This window comes from Tursiops truncatus, chromosome 11 (genome assembly GCF_011762595.2).
Source record: "Tursiops truncatus isolate mTurTru1 chromosome 11, mTurTru1.mat.Y, whole genome shotgun sequence".
Classification (NCBI taxonomy): Eukaryota; Metazoa; Chordata; class Mammalia; order Artiodactyla; family Delphinidae; genus Tursiops; species Tursiops truncatus.
Genome location: NC_047044.1, coordinates 75,799,712 through 75,820,889, shown reverse-complemented (window position 1 = coordinate 75,820,889; position 21,178 = coordinate 75,799,712). Strand labels below are relative to the sequence as shown.

Sequence of the window (21,178 nt, the reverse complement as noted above, 5' to 3'; positions counted from 1 at the left end):
GGTTTGTATGCATTAGAATAAACAGCCACCTCTCCAAGTCTTGTAGGTGTTGTGAGTTCCCTCGTAATTGTGGGTCACTACATTTGGGGTGAGGTTTATGGTGAGATTGTGTCTCCAGCCTGTTTCGATATGGGTTTTTGTCATTTGCCTGATATGTAGGAGTTGCTCAGCTAATTTTTTAGTTTCTTTCAGAGGGAATTGTTCCATTTCTAGCTGTAAATTCTGTGTGTCCATGGTAGGAGGTGAGTTCAGGATCCTCCTATGTTGCCATCTTGAACTGGAACTGATACACACAATATGTTTAAAAAAAAAAAGAGTTGCCAGTGTTTAAAAATTGGTGGATTTAATGGAAAGGGCCAGGTTTCTGGTTTTTCCTTTAAAAAAATCAGAAAATCTGATAACACTACACCCACATTTACAATGGATTTGAAAAATGCCTGCTTTAGATGGGTCAGGCTGTATTTAGTTAGCCTTCCTTCCTTATCATAATATATGTGTTGCTCTTTTTTATAGTTTGAAGACAGCAATGAAATGTTAACATGTTTTCATGTTTCTATAAAAAGGGGAAAGTTAAAGACTACCTGGGAAATGTTCTTATATTTTTACTATTCCTGAGAGACAGTCTTTTATTTTGTGAGATGTGAGATCTTATATTTTTAATACGCAAACAGAATGTCAGAAGAATACAATCTGATGTCATTTTGACTGAAGTCTGAGTTGATTTACCCATTCAGGTTATCTGCTTTGTTTGTGGGGGCAGTTGAGTTTGTAACCCATGTTTGTTAGTTTGCTAGGGCTGCCATAACAAAATACCACACAAGACTGGGTGGCACATAAACAACATGTGCACAGAAGCAACAGAAATTTATTTCCTTACAGTTCTGGAGACTAGAAGTCCAATATCAAGATGTAGGAAGGTTTGATTTCTTTTGAGGCCTCTCTCCTTGGCTTGCAGATGGCTGCCTTCTCTCTGTGTCCTCACATGCTCTTTCATCTGTGTGTCACATCCCTAATGTCTCTCTGTTGTCCCCAAATTTTCTTTTTTAGTAAGGACACCAGTCAGATTGGATTAGGGCCCACCCTAATCACCTTGTTTTAACTTAATCACCTATTTGAAGGTTGTATCCAAATATGGTCACATATTGGGGTATGAGGTACACCTTTTAAGGGGGTTAGAGCTTCAACATATGAGTTTTGGAGAGACGCAGTTCAGTACACAATAACACGTCTTCAAAAAAAACCTATATGTAGATACATAAAAACGTACAACTAACTGAAAATTAGTAGCCATAAAGGAGACTAAGGTAGATAATCACAGTAACAAAATGAGGTTAATACAGGATTTAGGAGAGAAATTTAAAAAGTATTTTTTGTTTATACCTATACTTTGTATTGTCATATTTAAGAAGAAAGAACAAAACGGCATAGTGGATGGGGGTGATGGGGAACAACAGTCACACTAACATTGTTGAAAACCTAATTTATGAAATAGAAAAACAACTTGAGGAATTCTATTAAAAGACAAATCAAAACCGTATGTTATGAAATTTATTAGAGATGAGAGACTTGATGGTGAGAGCTAAGAGAGCCAAAATCCTTTCATAGTTGATTGAGAAAGAACACTTGGATGGACAAAGAATAATCAAACAGTGAGCCAAAGTCCCCCACATCTTCAGATTTCAATTGCTGGGCACAAATATTGAAAGGATTGACATACCCTGGGTAAATTTCTGAAATCCAAACTTTTACAAAACCCCGGAATTCTCCAAGTGTCAAAATAGAAGGAAGGAGGAATAAAAGATTTCCTAAAAGGGAAAGAGAATCAGCCTGGCATCAGACTTTCAATCTGCAACAGCAAATGTTAGATGCCATGGAGAAATATTTAAAATTTAGAGTTCTCAGAGGGATTCATTGTGATTATAAAATTCTGTATTCATCTATACTATAACCATTATTTAAATGCAGTGAAACATACTGAACAAGAGAGAACAGAAAAAAATTTTTTAAAAAATTCCTTCATTTCCCATCCAAGATATTGTGAAATAAAATTGAAATCTTACCTGAATTGCTTCCAGATCTCTGTTGTAGCTTGAATATAGTACTTGGAACTTTCTAGCAGAGTTGGACACCTAAGCTAGTATAAATCACTTGTACAGAAGGCCAGGGTGGACAAAGGGACTAGTCCGTAACCTATATCCAAGCTGTGTGTGGCTATACCAGGTGTCTGCTTAGGGTATGGGAGGGTGGTGGAAATGGAGCTTCTTTAATTACCTCATCAATATGAAATCCCGTACCACATTTGAGGCATTAAAAATTATTTTGAAATATTGAAAACATCGAAAAGGTACAAAGGATAATATTAGGACACCATTGTATCTACTTCCCAGTTTAAGAAAAAAAATATTAACTATCTAGATGAATTTTCCTTCTTCCCACAGAGACATAACCAATTTCCTGAATTTAGTGTTTATCACGCCTATGCATTTCATTTTACATATAGTACATATGTAGATAACATAAGTAGTATATATTGTTTTACATGTTTTACACTTACCTGAAGTAAGTGACGTCAAATAGTACATATTCCTCTTCAGTGTTATTTTTACACAATCATACATGTGAGATTTATCCATACATACACATATATATTCCTAGTTTGCTCACTTATACTGCTGTAATCTAGTATATGAATATATCAAAATTTCTCCTCTCCTTGAATATTTGAGTGTTTGCCCTTGTTTGCTATAGCAGTTTTAGTAAACAACAGTGCTGGAAACATTCCTATGAATGCTTCATTGTACACGTTTGAGAATTTCTCTAAAGTATCAAGTAGTGGAATTACTAGACTGTAGGGTATATGTATTTTCATTTTTACTTGATATTCTTACTTGCTCCTCAGAATGTTTGTAACCATTTACATTCCCATGTACAGAGTGGAGTTTGTTTATTTGTTTATACCTATACTTTGTATTGTCACATTTTAAATTTATGGTATTTCATTGTCCTTTTTATTGCAGTTCCCCGATTACTAATAAGTTGGAGCAACTTATTTCTTGGCTCTTTGTGGTTCTGTTGTGAGTTTCTGTTCATATCTCTGCACATGATTTTCTATTATAGTATTCATCTTTTTCTTAATGGTTTGTAAGAGTCACTTTTACATTTTGGTTGCTAATTCTTTGTCAGTTACATGAGTCAGAAATATTTTCCCCCAATTATTGGGGCTTCCCTGGTGGTGCAGTGGTTGGGAATCCACCTGCCAATGCAGGCGACACGGGTTCGAACCCTGGTCTGGGAAGATCCCACATGCTGCAGAGCAACTAAGCCCGTGCACCACAACTACTGAGCCTGCGCTCTAGAGCCCACGAGCCACAACTACTGAGCCCACGTGCCACATCTACTGAAGCCTGCACACTCTAGAGCCCGTGCTCCAGAGAAGCCACTGCAATGAGAAGCCCGTGCACCACAACAGAGTAGCCCCTGCTCACTGCAACTAGAGAGAAAGCCCGTGCACAGCAAGGAAGACCCAACGCAGCCAAAAAATAAATAAATAAATATTTTTAAAAAAGAAATATTTTCCCCCAATTATTTTGTATGAGTAAAATAAATTTTAATTTTGCAGTAGTTGAATTAACAATCTTTTCTTCTCTAGTTTGTACTTTCTATCTCAAAGTCATGAAAATATTCTTATGTTCTCTAATGTATAAAGTCATGATTTTTAACAGTTGTTTATAATTGTTCTGGAATTTGTGAAATGTATAGTTAACTGGTTTTTACCATGTCCATAGAGTTGTGCAACCATCACCATGATCTAATTATATATTGTATCATCCCCAAAGGAAAGCTTGTATCCATTAGCAGTCACTCCCTACTCTCCTCTGCCCCCAATGTTAGGCAGCCACTTAATCTACTTTCTTGCTTCTTCTGGACATTTCATGTAAACAGAATCAAATAATATGTGGTATTTTGTGACTGACTTCTTTCACATAGTATAATGTTCCATATTATAGCATGTATCAGTACTTTATTCCTTTTTATGACTGAATAATATTAAAAAACTTACATAAAGCTAAACATTAGTCTGAGTGGGTTAAATTTCTTTGTTGGGGATTCTGGGAAGATGACAGCAGTGGTAGAATAGTTTCCTAATCCTTGTATGACTTTCCCATAAAAACAGAACAAATAAAATAGGAAAACTCAAAATCCATGAAGAACATTTAGAAGAATATTAGTTGAGCATGTTTCTCTCTACAAACACTCAAACACCAGTAGTTTGGGGATAGACCACTAACAGCTCCAAGACCTGTGTATTATTGTGTATGAAAGAAGACTAAGGAAGCAATGGAACTTCAAATGAATGTGAGAATTGAAAAATAGCCAAAAGGCAATCACTGGAAAGCCTGGAGGGCCAGTTTACGAATACCAGCTGAAACTAGGAGGAGTTTTGCACACACTGATAATGGGTGAGTGAAAGAGGTCTTTTGTAAACCCTTAAGGGACTGGAGGACCTTGAAACTTCTAAAACCAACCAAAGCTACCTTCCAGGACCAATCTGCACATGAGAAGGAATTGACATTACAATTAAACATCCCCTGAAGAATACAAAGAAAAGAGAAGGTCCAGATAAAAGTGGTAGAGAGGAACAGAATCAAGATATCTCAGAAAACAAAGAACTTTATTTCCAAACACTGTACAAAAACAAGAGGGAGTTTTAGAGTGAAGTTAGAATAGCTATTCTAGGCCAAAACTCCTTCTGAAACTTCAGGAAAATGAACTTCATTTAAATATCAGCAATATGAAATGATTGTTGTCAAAAGTTTACAAAGTATCTGAAGAAAAATGGGACTCTAAATAGCATTCCTATAGACAATGAAAGCACACCAGAAAGACGTCCACAAAACAGATGAAAACCATTAGATATTAAGACAAAAGGCAAGACAAAAGACATTATAATCAGAATAAGGCATTTCAAAAAACAAAGTTTGCATAAGAAAAAAATTTTTTAAATGCTAGGTGGTAGAACTTTGTGAAATATTAGAATTGAAAGAAAATTTATTTTAGAAATGACAAATTAGAAGAAAAACACCAGGGCATATAAACATAACAGATAATACCTTTGAAAGAGAAAGATGTTGAAAAGGAGGAAGACATTTTTAAAGATGGGATAAAAAGGAGCTGTAAAAAGAATTTGATAGAAATTGACATATTGAAAACAGGCAAGGAAGATCCAACATATGTATAATAGGAATCCCCAAAGAAGAAAAAAATGATGGCAAGGGAGCAGAACAGATACGAAAACTTACAATTTAACTGAATTAAAAACAGACTTGGAACTCCATTTTGAAAGAGCTCAGCACATGCCTGAGAACATTGACACAGCAAGACCAACACTAAGACACAGTCTAGTAAAATTATTGAACTTTAAAGGAAAAATAAAAATTCTTCAGGCTTCTAAGCAAAATCAGGGAAGGAAAATCAGATTATTATATTTTTCAACAGTAAAAATTTATGAGAGAAGATCTGTTCTTATTATGAGAGAATTTATGAGAAAAGACACAATTTATTATGGAATTCCATATTTAAGATACTCAAGAAAGCACGAGCCCAATATTTTACATATAACCAAACTGTTTTTCAAGTACAAAAGTCACAAACTGTTATCAGTGTGCTAGAACTGAAGAATATTGTTCCCATTGGCTCTTCCTGAGGAATCTTCAGGAAGAGAATCAAAATGACTAGAGAGACATTAATATAAGGACTGACAGTACTATACATATACTTGTAGAACCAAGACTTAGTGGGGTTAAAAAAAGGAGGAAGTACAGTCTGTAAACAGATGAGAAGGAGAATAGAGGAATCATGTGCAAAATATTTAAAAAACTATTTTCAGTAATCATATTGGTGGTAGTAGTATTGGTATTATGATTTGGAGACTGTGTGTAATGTGAAATAAAAAGCAAATGAGTGTTTTCTTTTAATTTGGCCACAAACTGTGTCCTTGAGAACCAAGATTCTCAGTATAGAAGAAAGAAGATAGAGATGACTCATACTGAGAGATGTATGTGTGTGTGTAGGGTGGATGGGCCAAATAACCCTCTTCCCCAGAAAACAAATCCAGCAAGAAGAAATTAACAGTATTAAAAATAAATAATTACAAAATGAAATCAATAAAATACAGATTTGACCAATAAAATCAATATAATAGTCAATTGGGAAATCTGGTCAGAAAAAAGAACATAAAGATAAAATATTAGAGGACCTAGAGACTGTCATATAGATTGAAGTAAGCCAGAAAGAGAAAAACAAATATCATATATTAATGCATATATGTGGAATCTATAAAAATGGTGAAGATGGGGCTTCCCTGGTGGCGCAGTGGTTGAGAGTCCGCCTGCCGATGCAGGGGACACGGGTTCGTGCCCCGGTCCGGGAAGATCCCACACGCCGCGGAGCGGCTGGGCCCGTGAGCCATGGCCACTGAGCCTGCGCTTCTGGAGCCTGTGCTCCACAACAGGAGAGGCCACAACAGTGAGAGGCCTGCGTACAGGAAAAACAAAAACAAAAACAAACAAACAAAAAAAATGGTGAAGATGAACCTATTTGCAAAGCCAAAATAGAGACATAGATGTAGAGAACAAACGTGTGGACACCAGGGGGAAAAGGGGTGGGTGGGTGGGATGACTTGGGAGATTGGGATTGACATATATATACGCCTAGGTATAAAATAACTAATAAGGACCTGCTGTATAGCATGGGGAACTCTACTCAGTGCTCTGTGGTGACCTAAATGGGAAGGAAATCCAAAAAGGAGGGGACATGTGTATACATATGGCTGGTTCACTTTGCTGTGCAGCAGGAGCTTGCACAACATTGTAAAGCAACTATACCCCAATTAAAAAAAAATTTTTTTTAAATGGGGGAAAAAAGATAAATACTAGAAATAAGAAAAGTGAACAATTTCTAAGAATATTATAAGTATTTATGCTTATAAATTTGAAAATCCATGAGAATTACTTGACTTTTCTGGATAGATTTTTAATCAAACACATAAAGAACAGGAAATTTCCGTGTTTTTTTTTAACATCTTTATTGGAGTATAATTGCTTTACAATGGTATGTTAGTTTCTGCTGTATAACAGTGAATCAGCTATATGTATACATATATCCCCATATCTCCGCCCTCTTGCGTCTCCCTCCCACTCTCCCTATCCCACCCCTCTAGGTGGTCACAAAGCACCTAGCTTACCCCTCCCCATCCCTGTGTCCTCAAGTCCATTCTCTACGTCTGCATCTTTATTCCTGTCTTGCCCCAGGTTCATCAGAACCCTTTTTTATTTAGATTCCATATATGTGTTTTAGCATACAGTATTTTTCTCTTTCTGACTTACTTCACTCTGTATGACAGACTCTAGGTCCATCCACCTCACTACAAATAACTCAATTTCGTTTCTTTTTATGGTTGAGTAATATTCCATTGTATATATGTGCCACATCTTCTTTATCCCTTCATCTGTCAATGGACACTTAGGTTGCTTCCATGTCCTGGCTATTGTAAATAGTGTTGTAATGAACATTGTGGTACAGGTCTCTTTTTTATTTTTATTTTTTAACACCTTTATTGGAGTATAATTGCTTTACAATGGTGTGTTAGTTTCTGCTTTATAACTAAGTGAATCAGCTATACATATACATATACCCCATATCTCCTCCCTCTTGTGTCTCCCTCCCACCCTCCCTATCCCACCCCTCTAGGAGGTCACAAAGCACGGAGCTGATCTCCCTGTGCTATGCAGCTGCTTCCCACTAGCTACGTCAGTGCCACTCTCTCACTTCGATCCAGCATACCCTTCCCCCTCCCTGTGCCCTCAAGTCCATTCTCTATGTCTGTGTCTTTATTCCTGCCCTGACCCTAGGTTCTTCAGAACCATTTTTTTTTTCTAGACTCCATATATATGTGTGTTAGCATATGGTACTTGTTTTTCTCCTTCTGACTTACTTCACTCTTAGTCCATCTACCTCACTACAAATAACTCAATCTTGGATTCCTTTTATTTCTTTTTCTTCTCTGATTGCTGTGGCTAAAACTTCCAAAAGTATGTTGAATAATAGTGGTGAGAGTGGGCAACTGTGTCTTGTTCCTGATCTTATAGGAAATAGTTTCAGTTTTTCACCATTGAGGATGATGTTGGCTGTGGGTTTGTCATATATGGCCTTTATTATATTGAGGTAGGTTCCCTCTATGACTACTTTCTGGAGAGTATCATAAATGGGTGTTGAATTTTTTTGAAAGCTTTTTCTGCATCTATTGAGATGATCATATGGTTTTTATCCTTCAATTTGTTAATATGGTGTATTGCATTGATTGATTTGCATATATTGAAGAATCCTTGCATTCCTGGGGTAAACCCCATTTGATCATGGTGTGTGATTCTTTAAATGTGCTGTTGGATTCTGTTTGCTAGTGTTTTGTTGAGGATGTTTGCCTCCATGTTCATCAGTGATATTGGCCTGTACTGTTCTTTTATTGTGACATCTTTGTCTGGTTTTGGTATCAGGGTGATGGTGGCCTCGTAGAATGAGTTTGGGAGTGTTCCTTCCTCTGCAATTTTTTGGAAGAGTTTGAGAAGGATAGATGTTAGTTCTTCTCGAAATGTTTGATAGAATTCACCTGTGAAGCCATCAGGTCCTGGGCTTTTGTTTGTTGGAAGATTTTGAATCACAGTTTCAATTGCAGTGCTTGTGATTGGTCTGTTTATATTTTCTATTTCTTCCTGGTTCAGTCTCGGAAGGTTGTGCTTTGCTTTTTTTTTTTTTTTGAAGGTTGTGCTTTTCTAAGAATTTGTCCATTTCTTCCAGGTTGTCCATTTTATTGGCATATAGTTGCTTGTAGTAATCTCTCATGATCCTTTGTATTTCTGTAGTGTCTGTTGTTGCTTCTCCATTTTCATTTCTAATTCTGTTGATTTGAGTCTTCTCCCTTTTCTTCTTGATGAGTCTGGCTAATGGTTGATCAATTTAGTTTATCTTCTCAAAGAACCAGCTTTTAGTTTTATTGATCTTTGCTATTATTTCCTTCATCTCTTTTTCATTTATTTCTGATCTAATCTTTATGATTTCTTTCCTTTTGCTAACTTTGGGGGTTTTTTTTGTTCTTTCTCTAATTGCTTTAGGTGTAAGATTAGGTGGTTTATTTGAGATTTTTCTTGTTTCTTGAGGTAGGATTGTATTGCTATAAACTTCCCTCTTAGAACTGCTTTTGCTGCATCCCATAGGTTTTGGGTCATGATGTTTTCGTTGTCATTTGTTTCTAGGTATTTTTTGATTTCCTCTTTATTTCTTCAGTGCTCTCTTGGTTATTAAGTAGTGTATTGTTTAGCCTCCGTGTGTTTGTTTTTTTTTTTAAGTTTTTTTCCTGTAATTGATATCTAGTCTCAAAGCGTTGTTGTTGGAAAAGACACTTGATACGATTTCATTTTTCTTAAATTTACCAAGGCTTGATTTGTGACCCAACATATGATCTAGTCTGGAGAATGTTCCATGAGCACTTGAGAAGAAAGTGTATTCTGTTATTTTTGGATGGAATGTCCTATAAATATCAATTAAGTCCATCTTGTTTAATGTGTAATTTAAAGCTTGTGTTTCCTTATTTGTTTTCATTTTGGTTGATCTGTCCATTGGTGAAAGTGAAGTGTTAAAGTCCCCTACTATGATTGTGTTACTGTCTATTTCCCGTTTTGTGGCTGTTAGCATTTGCCTTATGTATCGAGGTGCTCCTATGTTGGGTGCATAAATATTTACAATTGTTATATCTTCTTCTTGGATTGATCCCTTGATCATTATGTAGTGTCCTTCTTTGTGTCTTGTAATAGTCTTTATTTTAAAGTGCATTTTGTCTGATATGAGAATTGCAACTCCAGCTTTCTTCTGATTTCCATTTGCATGAAATATCTTTTTCCATTCCCTCACTTTCAGTCTGTATATGTCTCTAGGTCTGAAGTGGGTCTCTTGTAGGCAGCATATATACAGGTCTTGTTTTTGTATCTATTCAGCCAGTCTATGTCTTTGGGTTGGAACATTTAATCCGTTTACATTAAAGGTAATTATCGATATGTATGTTCCTATTACCATTTTCTTAATTGTTTTGGGTTTGTAATTGTAGGTCCTTTCCTTTTCTTGTGTTTCCTGCCTAGAGAAGTTCCTTTAGCATTTGTTGTAAAGCTGGTTTGGTGGTGCTGAATTCTCTTAAATTTTGCTTGTCTGTAAGGTTTTTAATTTCTCCGTGGAATCTGAATGAGATCCTTGCTGTGTAGAGTAATCTTGGTTGTAGGTTTTTCCCTTTCATCGCTTTAAATATGTCCTGCCACTCCCTTCTGGCTTGCAGAGTATCTGCTGAAAGATCAGCTGTTAACCTTATGGGGATTCCCTTGTATGTTATTTTTTGCTTTTCCCTTGCTGGTTTTAATATTTTTTCTTTGTACCTAATTTTTGATAGTTTGATTAATATGTGTCTTGGTGTGTTTCTCCTGGGATTTATCCTGTATGGAACTCTCTGTGCCTCCTAAACTTGATTGACTATTTCCTTTCCCATGTTAGGGAAGTTTTCAATTAAAATCCTTCAGATATTTTCTCAGACCCTTTCTTTTTCTCTTCTTCTTCTGGGACCCCTATAATTTGAATGTTGGTGCATTTAATGTTGTCCCAGAGGTCGCTGAGACTGTCCTTGATTCTTTTCATTCTTTTTTCTTTATTCTGCTCTGCGGTAGTTATTTCCACTATTTTATTTTCCTGGTCACTTATCTGTTCTTCTGCCTCAGTTATTCTGCTATTGATTCCTTCTAGAGAATTTTCAATTCCATTTATTGTGTTGTTCATCATTGTTTGTTTGCTCTTTAGTTCTTCTAGGTCCTTGTTAAAAGTTTCTTCTATTTTTTCCATTCTATTTCCAAGATTTTGGATATCTTTACCATTATTCTCTGAATTCTTTTTTAGGTATAGTGCCTATTTCCTCTTCCTTTGTTTGGTCTGCTGGGTTTTTACCTTGCTCCTTAATCTGCTCTGTGTTTCTTTGTCTTCTCATTTTGCTTAGCTTACTGTGTTTGTGGTCTCCTTATCGCAGGCTGCAGGTTCATAGTTCCTGTTGTTTTTGGTGTCTGCCTTCTTTGGGTGAGGTTGGTTTAGTGGCTTGTTTAGGCTTTCTGGTGGAGGGGACTGGTGCCTGTGTTCTGGTGAGTGGGGCTGGATCTTGTCTTTCTGGTGGGCAGGGCCGTGTCTGGTGGTGTGTTTTGGGGTGTCTGTGAACTTAGTATGATACTAGGCAGCCTCTGTGCTAATGGGTGGGGTTGTGTTCTTGTCTTGGTAGTTGTTCGTCATGGGGCGTCCAGCATTGGAGCTTGCTGGCCTTTGGGTGGAGCTGGGTCTTTGTGTTGAGACAGAGATCTCTGGGAGAGCTCTCACAGATTGATATTGCACGGGGCTGGGTGGTCTCTGTTGGTCCAATGTCCTGAACTCGGTCTCCCACTTCGGAGGCTCAGGCCTGACACTAGGCTGGAGCACCAAGACCCTGTCAGCCACATGGCCAGGTACGTGGAGATTTTCTTGCCTTTTGGGAAGTCAGAGGTCCTCTGCCAGTGTTCAGTAGGTGTTCTGTAGGAGTTTTTCCACATGTAGATGTATTTTTTTTTTTTTTTTTGTGGTATGCGGGCCTCTCACTGTTGTGGCCTCTCCCGTTGCGGAGCACAGGCTCCGGATGCGCAGGCTCAGTGGCCATGGCTCACGGGCCCAGCTGCTCCGCGGCATATGGGATCTTCCCGGACCAGGGAAGGAACCCGTGTCCCCTGAATCGGCAGGTGGACTCTCAACCACTGCACCACCAGGGAAGCCCTGTAGATGTATTATTATTATTATTTTTATGCGGTACGCGGGCCTCTCACTGCTGTGGCCTCTCCCGTTGAGGAGCACAGGCTCTGGACGCACAGGCCCAGCGGCCACAGCTCATGGGCCTAGCCGCTCCACGGCATGTGGGATCCTCCCAGACTGGGGCACGAACCCGTGTCCCCTGCATCGGCAGGCAGACTCTCAGCCACTGTGCCACCAGGGAAGTCCCTGTAGATGTATTTTTGATGTATCTGTGGGGCAGAAGCTGATCTCCATGTCTTACTACTCTGCCATCTTGAAGGTCCCCATTGCGTGTTGTTTAAATTATTTTAGAATACAGAAAAGAAATGGGGGAAGCACCCATTTTACTTATGAGAGCGGCAAACCTGGACTCCAAAACGTAGCAAAACCGGATGTGCCACATAATCTTAAATTTGACACTCCTTATCCACTCAACATTAGTTTTCTCCATCATAGGGGACCTTTCTGGACAATAGGAATGTCCTCTGCCTATTGGGTTTGGAAATGGGGAGCCTTGGCAGGACTTAGAGAAAGGAGGAGACTAAAGTCTGGGTATTTATTCCCCTGGCTTACTTCCTATGTGTAGGTGCCTTTGGCTGGCTCTCTAAAAGTTCTCATCCATCTTTTGGAGCTTGTGAGTGATAAGAGCTGCTCTGTCATTACCAGCCCACGTTATTGCACTATCCCTTGTGATCCCCCTCTTCCAAAACTTTGTAAATAGTCCACTTGTAAATAAACTTTCCTTAAATTATTCTAACTTGAATGGGCCATCTGTTTCTTGTAGACCCTTTCTGATACAGTAGATGAGTTTAGGGTGTTTGCTTTTGTAGAAGTATGAAATTAGAAGATGTACTAGTTTTGACTAAGAAAAAATACAGTAAGGAAAACATTCTGTTACAGAAAAATATGAATTACAAAGTTGAAAAAATAGAAAATTTGTAAACATTTATGTATAATATAAAAATACATAATAGAGACAAGTTTATATATTATTTGATTATGTACTGTTTATTAGTATTGTGTCTATGTTAAATTTCCTCACTGTGATCATTGTAGTGTGGTTATATAGTAGAATGCCCTTATTCTTAGAGATATGCCACTATATTTAGGGATGAAATGTCATGACATATTAACCTGCTCTCAAAAGGGACAGCAAAAGAAAAGATGTGTGTGTGTAAGAAGAGACATAAAGCAAATGTGTCAAAATACTAATAATTAGTTAAGGTATATGGTACTTTTGTTGCAGTATATGGGTATTCACTGTTAATATTCTTGCAACTCTTGTGGCTTTGAAATTTTCAAAATAAAAAGTTGGGGGAAAATATTCAAAACAACAAAAAATAAATACTTATATGGATAAAGATCTTTATAAACTAATAAGACACATAATACACCAGCATTTGAACAAGCAAATCACTGAAGGAGAAATACAAAAGGCCCTTAAACAAAGTGATACTAGGCTGAATAATAAAGAAATGCAAATTTAAATGAACTGTCAGTGTTTATCTATCAGAAAAAGTAGCAAAGACTCAAAAAAGTGGTAATGCCCAATGCTGATGGGGATGCAGCAGATTGAACATAAAGCATAGCTTGGTGCCCCCCATCTTGTAGTGTGCAGTCTGGTAGTATCTGAATGCATAAAATCTGTATGCTCTTTAATCACAGCAATTTCATTTAATGAACTAAGTAAATCTAATGAGGTAATAGGATAAGTGAGTAAGGTTATATGTACAAAGTATGTTTATTGCAGCATTGTTAATAGTGGCAAAGACCATTTAAATGTCCATCAGTTGGGGTTTGGTTTTACATACAGAATACTATTTAACTATTAAGCACAGAAGTAAATATATTGATATGGAATGATATCCCTGATTGTTATATTAAAAATAAAAGTGGGTTAGAGAAAAATACACATAGTACTACTATCCCATTTAAAGTAAAATATCTACATATTCTGGGCATAATTTTATGTATACCAATATTATATAGGTTTTGAAAATACCTAATATTATATGGTTGAGAGTATCAGAAAAGGTAGGAAAATTATGGGGAATTGGGGCTTTCATATTGTCACTCTCTTTTGTTTTGAGTTATAAATTTTTATATATCCCATGAAATAATCATAGATATTGTTACCACATAACTAATTGATTTTGCACTAGGGTATATATTTTCTCTTTTTGTACTTTTTTATTTTAAAGAAATAAAGATCATATAATAGATAATAAACTTCATTTTAAACTTTCATTTTAAAAGACTTGGCAATAATTTTTTTTAAAGTAATTATATAGCATAGTCTTACTGAGTTACAAAAAAACCTGTTAAGAAACTCATTTTGCTCTTGTGTATTCCGTTTTCAGAGCAGTGGAAAGAGCTCAGTGCTAGAAAGCCTAGTGGGGAGGGACCTGCTTCCCAGAGGCACTGGTATTGTCACCCGGAGACCTCTCATTCTGCAGCTAGTCCATGTTTCACCCGAAGATAAACGAAAAACAACAGGAGAAGAAAATGGTAAATTTTAGAATTGGAATATAAATTATTTAAAAATTCTTCATTTTTGGTCCAATCTTCAAAAGATATGAGCTAATTAGAAATTAGTGGCTGTAGCAAAATCAGGAGTCTTGTGAAGAAAAGTGGTATGCGTCTTTTCTCATGTTAAAAAAGAGTAATTTTTGTTGTTTTTGAGGACCGTGAGTCAACTTGTTTGAAAAAGAACCTTTTTGGTAATTCAGTTTAGTAAACTGTTGTTAATGCTATTTAGTGGGGGATCTAGTGAGCTACTTGGTAAATGAGAATCAGTTATTTTTAAAAGTTTTTGTGTCTTTTGGAGTGTTTTAAACTTTTTTTCCTTGTGTTTAAAACAATGTTTTTGCTTTTTCACTTTGTTTTAGAATTTAAATATTTTCTTTTTTTTGCCACGCCACGCGGCACACGGGATCTTAGTTCCCCGACCAGGGATCGAACCTGTGCCCCCTGTAGTGGAAGCACAGAGTCTTAACCACTGGACCACCAGGGAAGTCCCTAGAATTTAAATATTTTAGATTCTAGTTTAAATATTTACTTTTAAATAAAATTAAAATGATTTAGCTTTTCAGCATGACAATGTTATCTTACCTTCCCTTTTCTGGTCTTGCCATGTGTCTGCTAATTTTGAACCTTTGGCCCTTCAATCTAAGATGAATATTATCATTTATTTATTTATTTATTTATTTTGCAGTATGCGGGCCTCTCACTGTTGTGGCCTATCCTGTTGCGGAGCACAGGCTCTGGACGCGCAGGCTCAGCGGCCATGGCTCACGGGCCCGGCCGCTCCACGGTATGTGGGATCTTCCCGGACCGGGGCACAAACCCGTGTCCCCTGCATTGGCAAGTGGACTCTAAACCACTGCGCCACCAGGGAAGCCCTAAGATGAATATTATTTTTAGAAAGAGTTTTTTTAAAAAAAATTATTATTATTTTTGCCACTCCACGTAGCATGAGGTATCTTAGTTCCCCGACCGGGGATTGAACCTACGCTCCCTGCAGTGGAAGCATGGTGTCTTAACCACCAGACTGCCAGGGAAGTCCCTAATTATTATTATTTTTTTTACTATCCTTCTCTTGCTAAGGCTTACCTATATAGCACATACTTTTTAGAGTCCTCCCTCACCCAAATAGTAAACGTGGAGTATCATGATAAGAAAATATGCACCATCCTTTATAGCAGTTCTTCTTTGGTTAAACTGAAAATATTTTAAGACACACTATCTTTTTTTTTTTTTTTTTTTGCGGTATGTGAGCCTCTCACTGTTGTGGCCTCTCCCGTTGCGGAGCACAGGCTCCGGACGCGCAGGCTCAATGGCCATGGCTCACGGGCCCAGCCGCTCCGCGGCATGTGGGATCTTCCTGGACCGGGGCACGAACCCGCGTCCCCTTCATCGGCAGGCGGACTCTCAACCACTGCACCACCAGGGAAGCCCTAAGACACACTATCTTTATTAGCATGTTTTAAATTGCCTATTAAATATGTATCCTCTATTAATCATACTTTTACATTAGTGAGGTTTGGAATATTTGATGAGAGTAATATGTTTAATCTTCAGTGTTTGGTTCACATTTTGTCTTATTTATAAAAGTCTATAAAATGTTCTAAGTATTAAATTGCATTTGCAGCAGAGTACCATGTTTGTTTCTCATTCTGCAGAGATCTGTTTTCAGTGAAGTTTCATTCTGTTTCTTACATTCTAATCTAAGATGGGATGATAATTTGATGCAATTGGAGTTACTTTAATTTCTGTATCTGATCTTTTCCTTTACTTATTATAGGAGCATTGTTGTGATAGTTTGATTTTTTTTTTTAAAGGGGAAAAAAAAAAGACCTGTCATGAGCATCTACAATGACTACAGAAAGTTAATCGCTAAAGCAAGTTAATGAATTTGTAGATGTTAACATATAATGATATAATGATAAATATTTTTGGATAGACTGCCAGAGGATATGTAGGAGTCTTTTAATTATATTAGGTAGCTTCTTGGTATATTATTCATCGCTTTGCTTTTCTGTAATATTTCTTTATTATTGAAATTCTGAACCTTGAATTTAATCATTTTGGACTAATTTATGGTCCAGCTTCAAATGTATAGAATAACTCTTTAAAAATTTCATTCTCACTAACATCATCAATTTTACCAAATACCTTAAACTAAGACTTCAAGAAACTGTATGGTGTTAAGTCTGTTGCTTTTAACTCTTCATTTTCTTCAGTCACCTTGAAAAGGGCAGATGATATCCTGTCTCTCAGAAACTATTTGCAGATGTGGGCAGTGTTTCTGGAAGGGGTGTACATTTCAGCTATAGAAGTGTCAGTTCCTTGGTATCTCTTTGTTTGTATGTCCACTCTGTTTTGTTGATGTCTCTTCTTGGTGGTTGGTCAGTAAATCTGCATATCTTTACCTATATATATATATATTTTTTTTTTTCCCCAAGCTTAGTGCTTATTTTTTATATTAAAAAACATAAAACCTCACTTCAAATGACAACTCAGCCACCCAGAACACAAAATAGATTTTGTAAATTTTGAGTACTAAATGTCATATATATTATTAATAACTAGAATAGTTCTTTAACTTCTCATCAGAGCCCATTTATCCTTAGGATAAACAGTTCTACCTTACTACAAATCATTCTATCCTAGAGGAAATTAGGAACAGTGAAGCAGGAGACAGCCAGAAGAGTATGAACTACCTGACAGCCTGGCAACCATACAGGAGAAAGGGGAGGAAAACATAAAGACAGGAGAACTTCAAAAAAAGAAAAAATCAGTGTCTAACCATTTTGTATAGGGATTTGTAGCCTCAAAGGGCTCTATTATGTAACAAAGGCATAAGTTACCATTAATAGGTAAGTTTAAGAGCAGTGGATTCTAACATGACATGGAGCAGTATAATCCATTTTAAATATAGGTCCATCAAAACTGGCTAAACTATTTAAGTATTACTATGTATAATTCAATTATCAGGAAAATTTATATAACATGAGATCCCTCATTCTGCCAACTACATAGGATAATTGAGGTGTCAATATATAGATTTATAGTATTTCTCATCTTGCCCCCCACTTCTGCCAATGTAAAAGAATTTTCTGATAAAATCTTATTAAAAACAAAAACTGTTTTCAAGTGAGATGGTGATTTAGTTTGAACTCTATGATTACCTTTTATATATTTATAAGAAATAAATTAAGTTTTCCTCAGATCTCCTTGTAGACTAAATCCAAAAGTAGCATGCTGACTAAATACCAAAATTGTTTCTGTGGTGTTCTGTTAAATTCAATATATATTTCAAAGAAAATAATCCCTTAGAAAGCTCAATTGGTAAATACGTTCATATTTACTTTAAAGGTTTTGAAAGATGTGTTTGATATGTTTTGTAGATTTTTTTCCACTAGGTAATTTATCTTTACCCATAGTTATCAGATGTCTAAGACAAATTTTTGAATAGTAAATTAATTTTAATCCACTTTGTTAGAATTAGAAACCAGAGGTGATATAATTAGGTGTAATGGAAAATAAAAAATAAATTATGGCACACTATATACTTCATTTGTGTCATTTAAAATATTATATAATCCCTCTAATTATAACTAATTGTAATGGAAGTTTTCTAGTTGTAAATTTGGAATAATTGAATGCATTTGAAATGGCATTTGAAATGTGTTCAGGTTTTTTGCACACTTGATTTTTTAGAAAGGTTTCAAATATTAGGGATAAGCACTAAACTTATCATTCTGTGCTGTTTCTCTTTAACTACAGACCCTGCTACATGGAAAAACTCAAGACACCTTTCTAAAGGTTTCCTTTATCCATTTGTTTTTGGCCCTTCTTTTCCTATTGTGCCTGCATGTGTGCTTTTGTACTCTTACAGGCTGTGTGCATTTTTTTTCTTCCATTTTTATTTGCCTATCCACATTGATTGATTGCAGGTGTTAGTGGTTCTTGTTACCTTTTGGCATTGCATCAGAATGCAGGCTTTTTTTGGTGGTGAATGTAATTTATTTTATTTTTATTTTTAAAAACATGCTTGTGAAGCCAGGCCTCTTCTATATGATAAGGTAAATTAAGAACACCCCTTTGGTATATAGTACCTGCCTCTGAGTTCTATTCATCTAGATTACTCCAGTTCTCCAATGAGACTTCTTGGAAGAAGGTACTAAGCTTCAAGTAGGTGAGCATTTTACTTGCAAAAAGGATCCAGTTTCTTTACCTTTATCCCACCAAAGAAATTGATACACCTTTTCCTCAGTAAATATTTATTTGAATATCTTACAGTCATTTTAATTTGATCTCAGGTGGCTGGTATGTGTTATTCATAAACTTAATCATTAAGACGTTTGAAACTCTGAATTTGGCAAAAACGAATAGCTGTGCTTCGGGGAGGCAAAGTTAGTTTACCTTTCTACAATTAAGCATTTCTAGCTTTTCTGGGAAAATCAGAACAAAATTTGCTCTCCAAGTCTCAGATCACTCAAAACAGTACCTGCAGTGAATAATTTTTCCTTTTTTCAGCAAGTGCAAGAGGAGCAGACCTATTATTGGAAACTACTGGCGAGTAGCAACTCCATACAGGGCATATGCCAGGTTCCCCACACCCCATGCCATTTCATTTCTTACCTACCTTCAATTCCAAGGGAGAACATAATCTTGTTCCTGGGGGGGAAAAATCACGTTGAAAATGCATATAAATTATGGAGTAGCTTCACACTACTGAGAGAGCTCTTTAAAGTAACGACAAATTGTGACTTTATGGGTTACCAACAAGAAACCAAATTAAAATAAAAACGACAAAACAGAATGAAAAGTTAGCTGTTTCATTCACATATTGCAAATTTTTATGAGTTACATGTAAATCTATTATATATGCTTTTTGCATTATTATTCAGTATGACTCATAAGTTTTCTTCTTTTAGCCATTAGCTTGAGTATTTTCATCAGATAAACTGCTTTTTATGTGTAAGATATTTAAAAATAAAGTATACATATTTTACTATAATATGAGGAGAGGTAAACAATTTTATTTGTTGAAATCTAGATTTCAAATAGTGGGAAGACCTGTGAGCAACTCTGAAATTAGTCGTTTCTGAAATACCTGGTACAATTCTTAAAATGTGAGAGTATAATTTAGCAGATCTTAAAATATACGTTAACTTGTAGTTAATGGCAAAATAGGAAAAAATAATATTGTACTGCCTTTTTGAATTCCTAAATAAAGATAAAAAGTAATTTCCATAGTTTCCAATAAATGGAATTTTTCTTTTTCCAGGGGTTGAAGCAGAAGAATGGGGTAAATTTCTTCACACCAAAAATAAGGTAATTGTAGAAGAATATGGTGAAGAAGTAACATGTTGAAAACATTTTTTGGGGGTACAAGTAGTTGATAATTTAGTTTCTTATGATTGGCAATGTAGCATTGTTATCTTGAAGCAGCTGTTCCTTATAAAATAAATCTTAACATTTCTAACCATAGTAGTTTATTTGGAAAACATTTAAGTTGAGCCCTGTTCTCTCTGAGACTCTTAACTGTTGTGGGCTCAGGCAGCTTTGAAAAACTGATATAAACTATGACTCTTTGGCTCAGAAAAAATATATGTGTATATTAGAGTTTGTTTACTAATTCTCTGAAGCAGATCCATAGACATCCTTGAAATTTATCAAACCCTGCTTAAGAACTTTTAATCTTATTTTGAATACCGTGTTTTTTGTTTCAATAATTTTTAGCTTTACACAGATTTTGATGAAATTCGACAAGAAATTGAAAATGAAACAGAAAGGATTTCAGGAAATAATAAGGTAGGCATCTCTTTAGAGCTGGAAATTATACCCATTGATAAATATATCATCAAGAGTATTCTGGTCTTTGAAACTAATGGAGTATTTTCCCAAATATATAAAAACTTTATTTAATACCTTTTGTTTCTTAGAGTTTTTATATGCTATCAGATGTTTCATTTAGGTGTTTATTCTTGATCTTGAGATTTATATATCACTTTATTATGTAACTTTTTAATTTAATACTTCCTACAGTGTTATCTTTTTCTGCTGGATTGACTGTATTCTAATTTAAGAAGCAATATATAACTTACAAGATCCATGTATTTTGAAGAGCTCTTTTTCTTACCTGAGTAAGGCTAGATTTACTTATGAAAGCAAACGGGAAATTAAGGGTTTTTTTTTCAATGAAAATGAAAAATAATGTTAACAGCTGAATTGTCTTCTCAGATTCTGAGAATTTAAATTAAATTAGGTGTCTAAGATACGATTAATTTTGACACGAGGCACTATCACTGACTCCCTTAAATGCTTCTGTTTTCTCTCTCTTCTTTCTTTATTCTTATTACTTTTCTATTCCCTTCTCTTTTGTTGTTACCTACATTCTTGTATGGGTACGTTTAATCCCACAAGTGGGCCTTAGCTAAGTATTAATATTAAAAAATACTTATTGAGTCCTTTTATCTGCCGGATGCTGTGCTGGAGAGGTTTTTCCTGACAAAAAGGCATTTTTGGAGCCATGTTAATTTCTTTATGCCTATTCAGGATATTTGTCTCTGTTTTAGTGATTGACTAAGCTTTGTTTATTATTGGTCTCTGGGCAGGTTACCTTTTAGTTACTGCTGCTGCCGCCATACTTCCCTGATTTGGATAACTTGTTACCTATGTCTCACTCCCTGAACTCAAGAACTTCATAAATTTGGATAGTGATACATTATTCTTTTGTTCAGCACTAAGTCTATTAAACATATTTAAGAAACGTTAT

General features: G+C 35.9%; 1 protein-coding gene across 8 annotated transcripts in view; it reads left to right on the top strand.

Annotated features, from left to right (window-relative positions):
* The window catches only part of DNM1L (dynamin 1 like), a 61,411-nt gene that overhangs the window by 15,673 nt on the left and 24,560 nt on the right, over positions 1 to 21,178 (top strand). For 4 of the 8 annotated variants that reach the window (XM_019935395.3, XM_019935389.3, XM_019935422.3 and 1 more), the window contains exons 2-5: positions 14,253 to 14,400; positions 18,181 to 18,219; positions 19,688 to 19,734; positions 20,143 to 20,214. In XM_019935395.3, coding sequence (XP_019790954.1) covers positions 14,253 to 14,400; positions 18,181 to 18,219; positions 19,688 to 19,734; positions 20,143 to 20,214 — 306 coding nt within the window. The remainder of the gene's footprint in view (positions 1 to 14,252; positions 14,401 to 18,180; positions 18,220 to 19,687; positions 19,735 to 20,142; positions 20,215 to 21,178) is intronic. The other 4 variants (XM_019935413.3, XM_019935403.3, XM_019935435.3 and 1 more) reach the window with 1 other exon arrangement.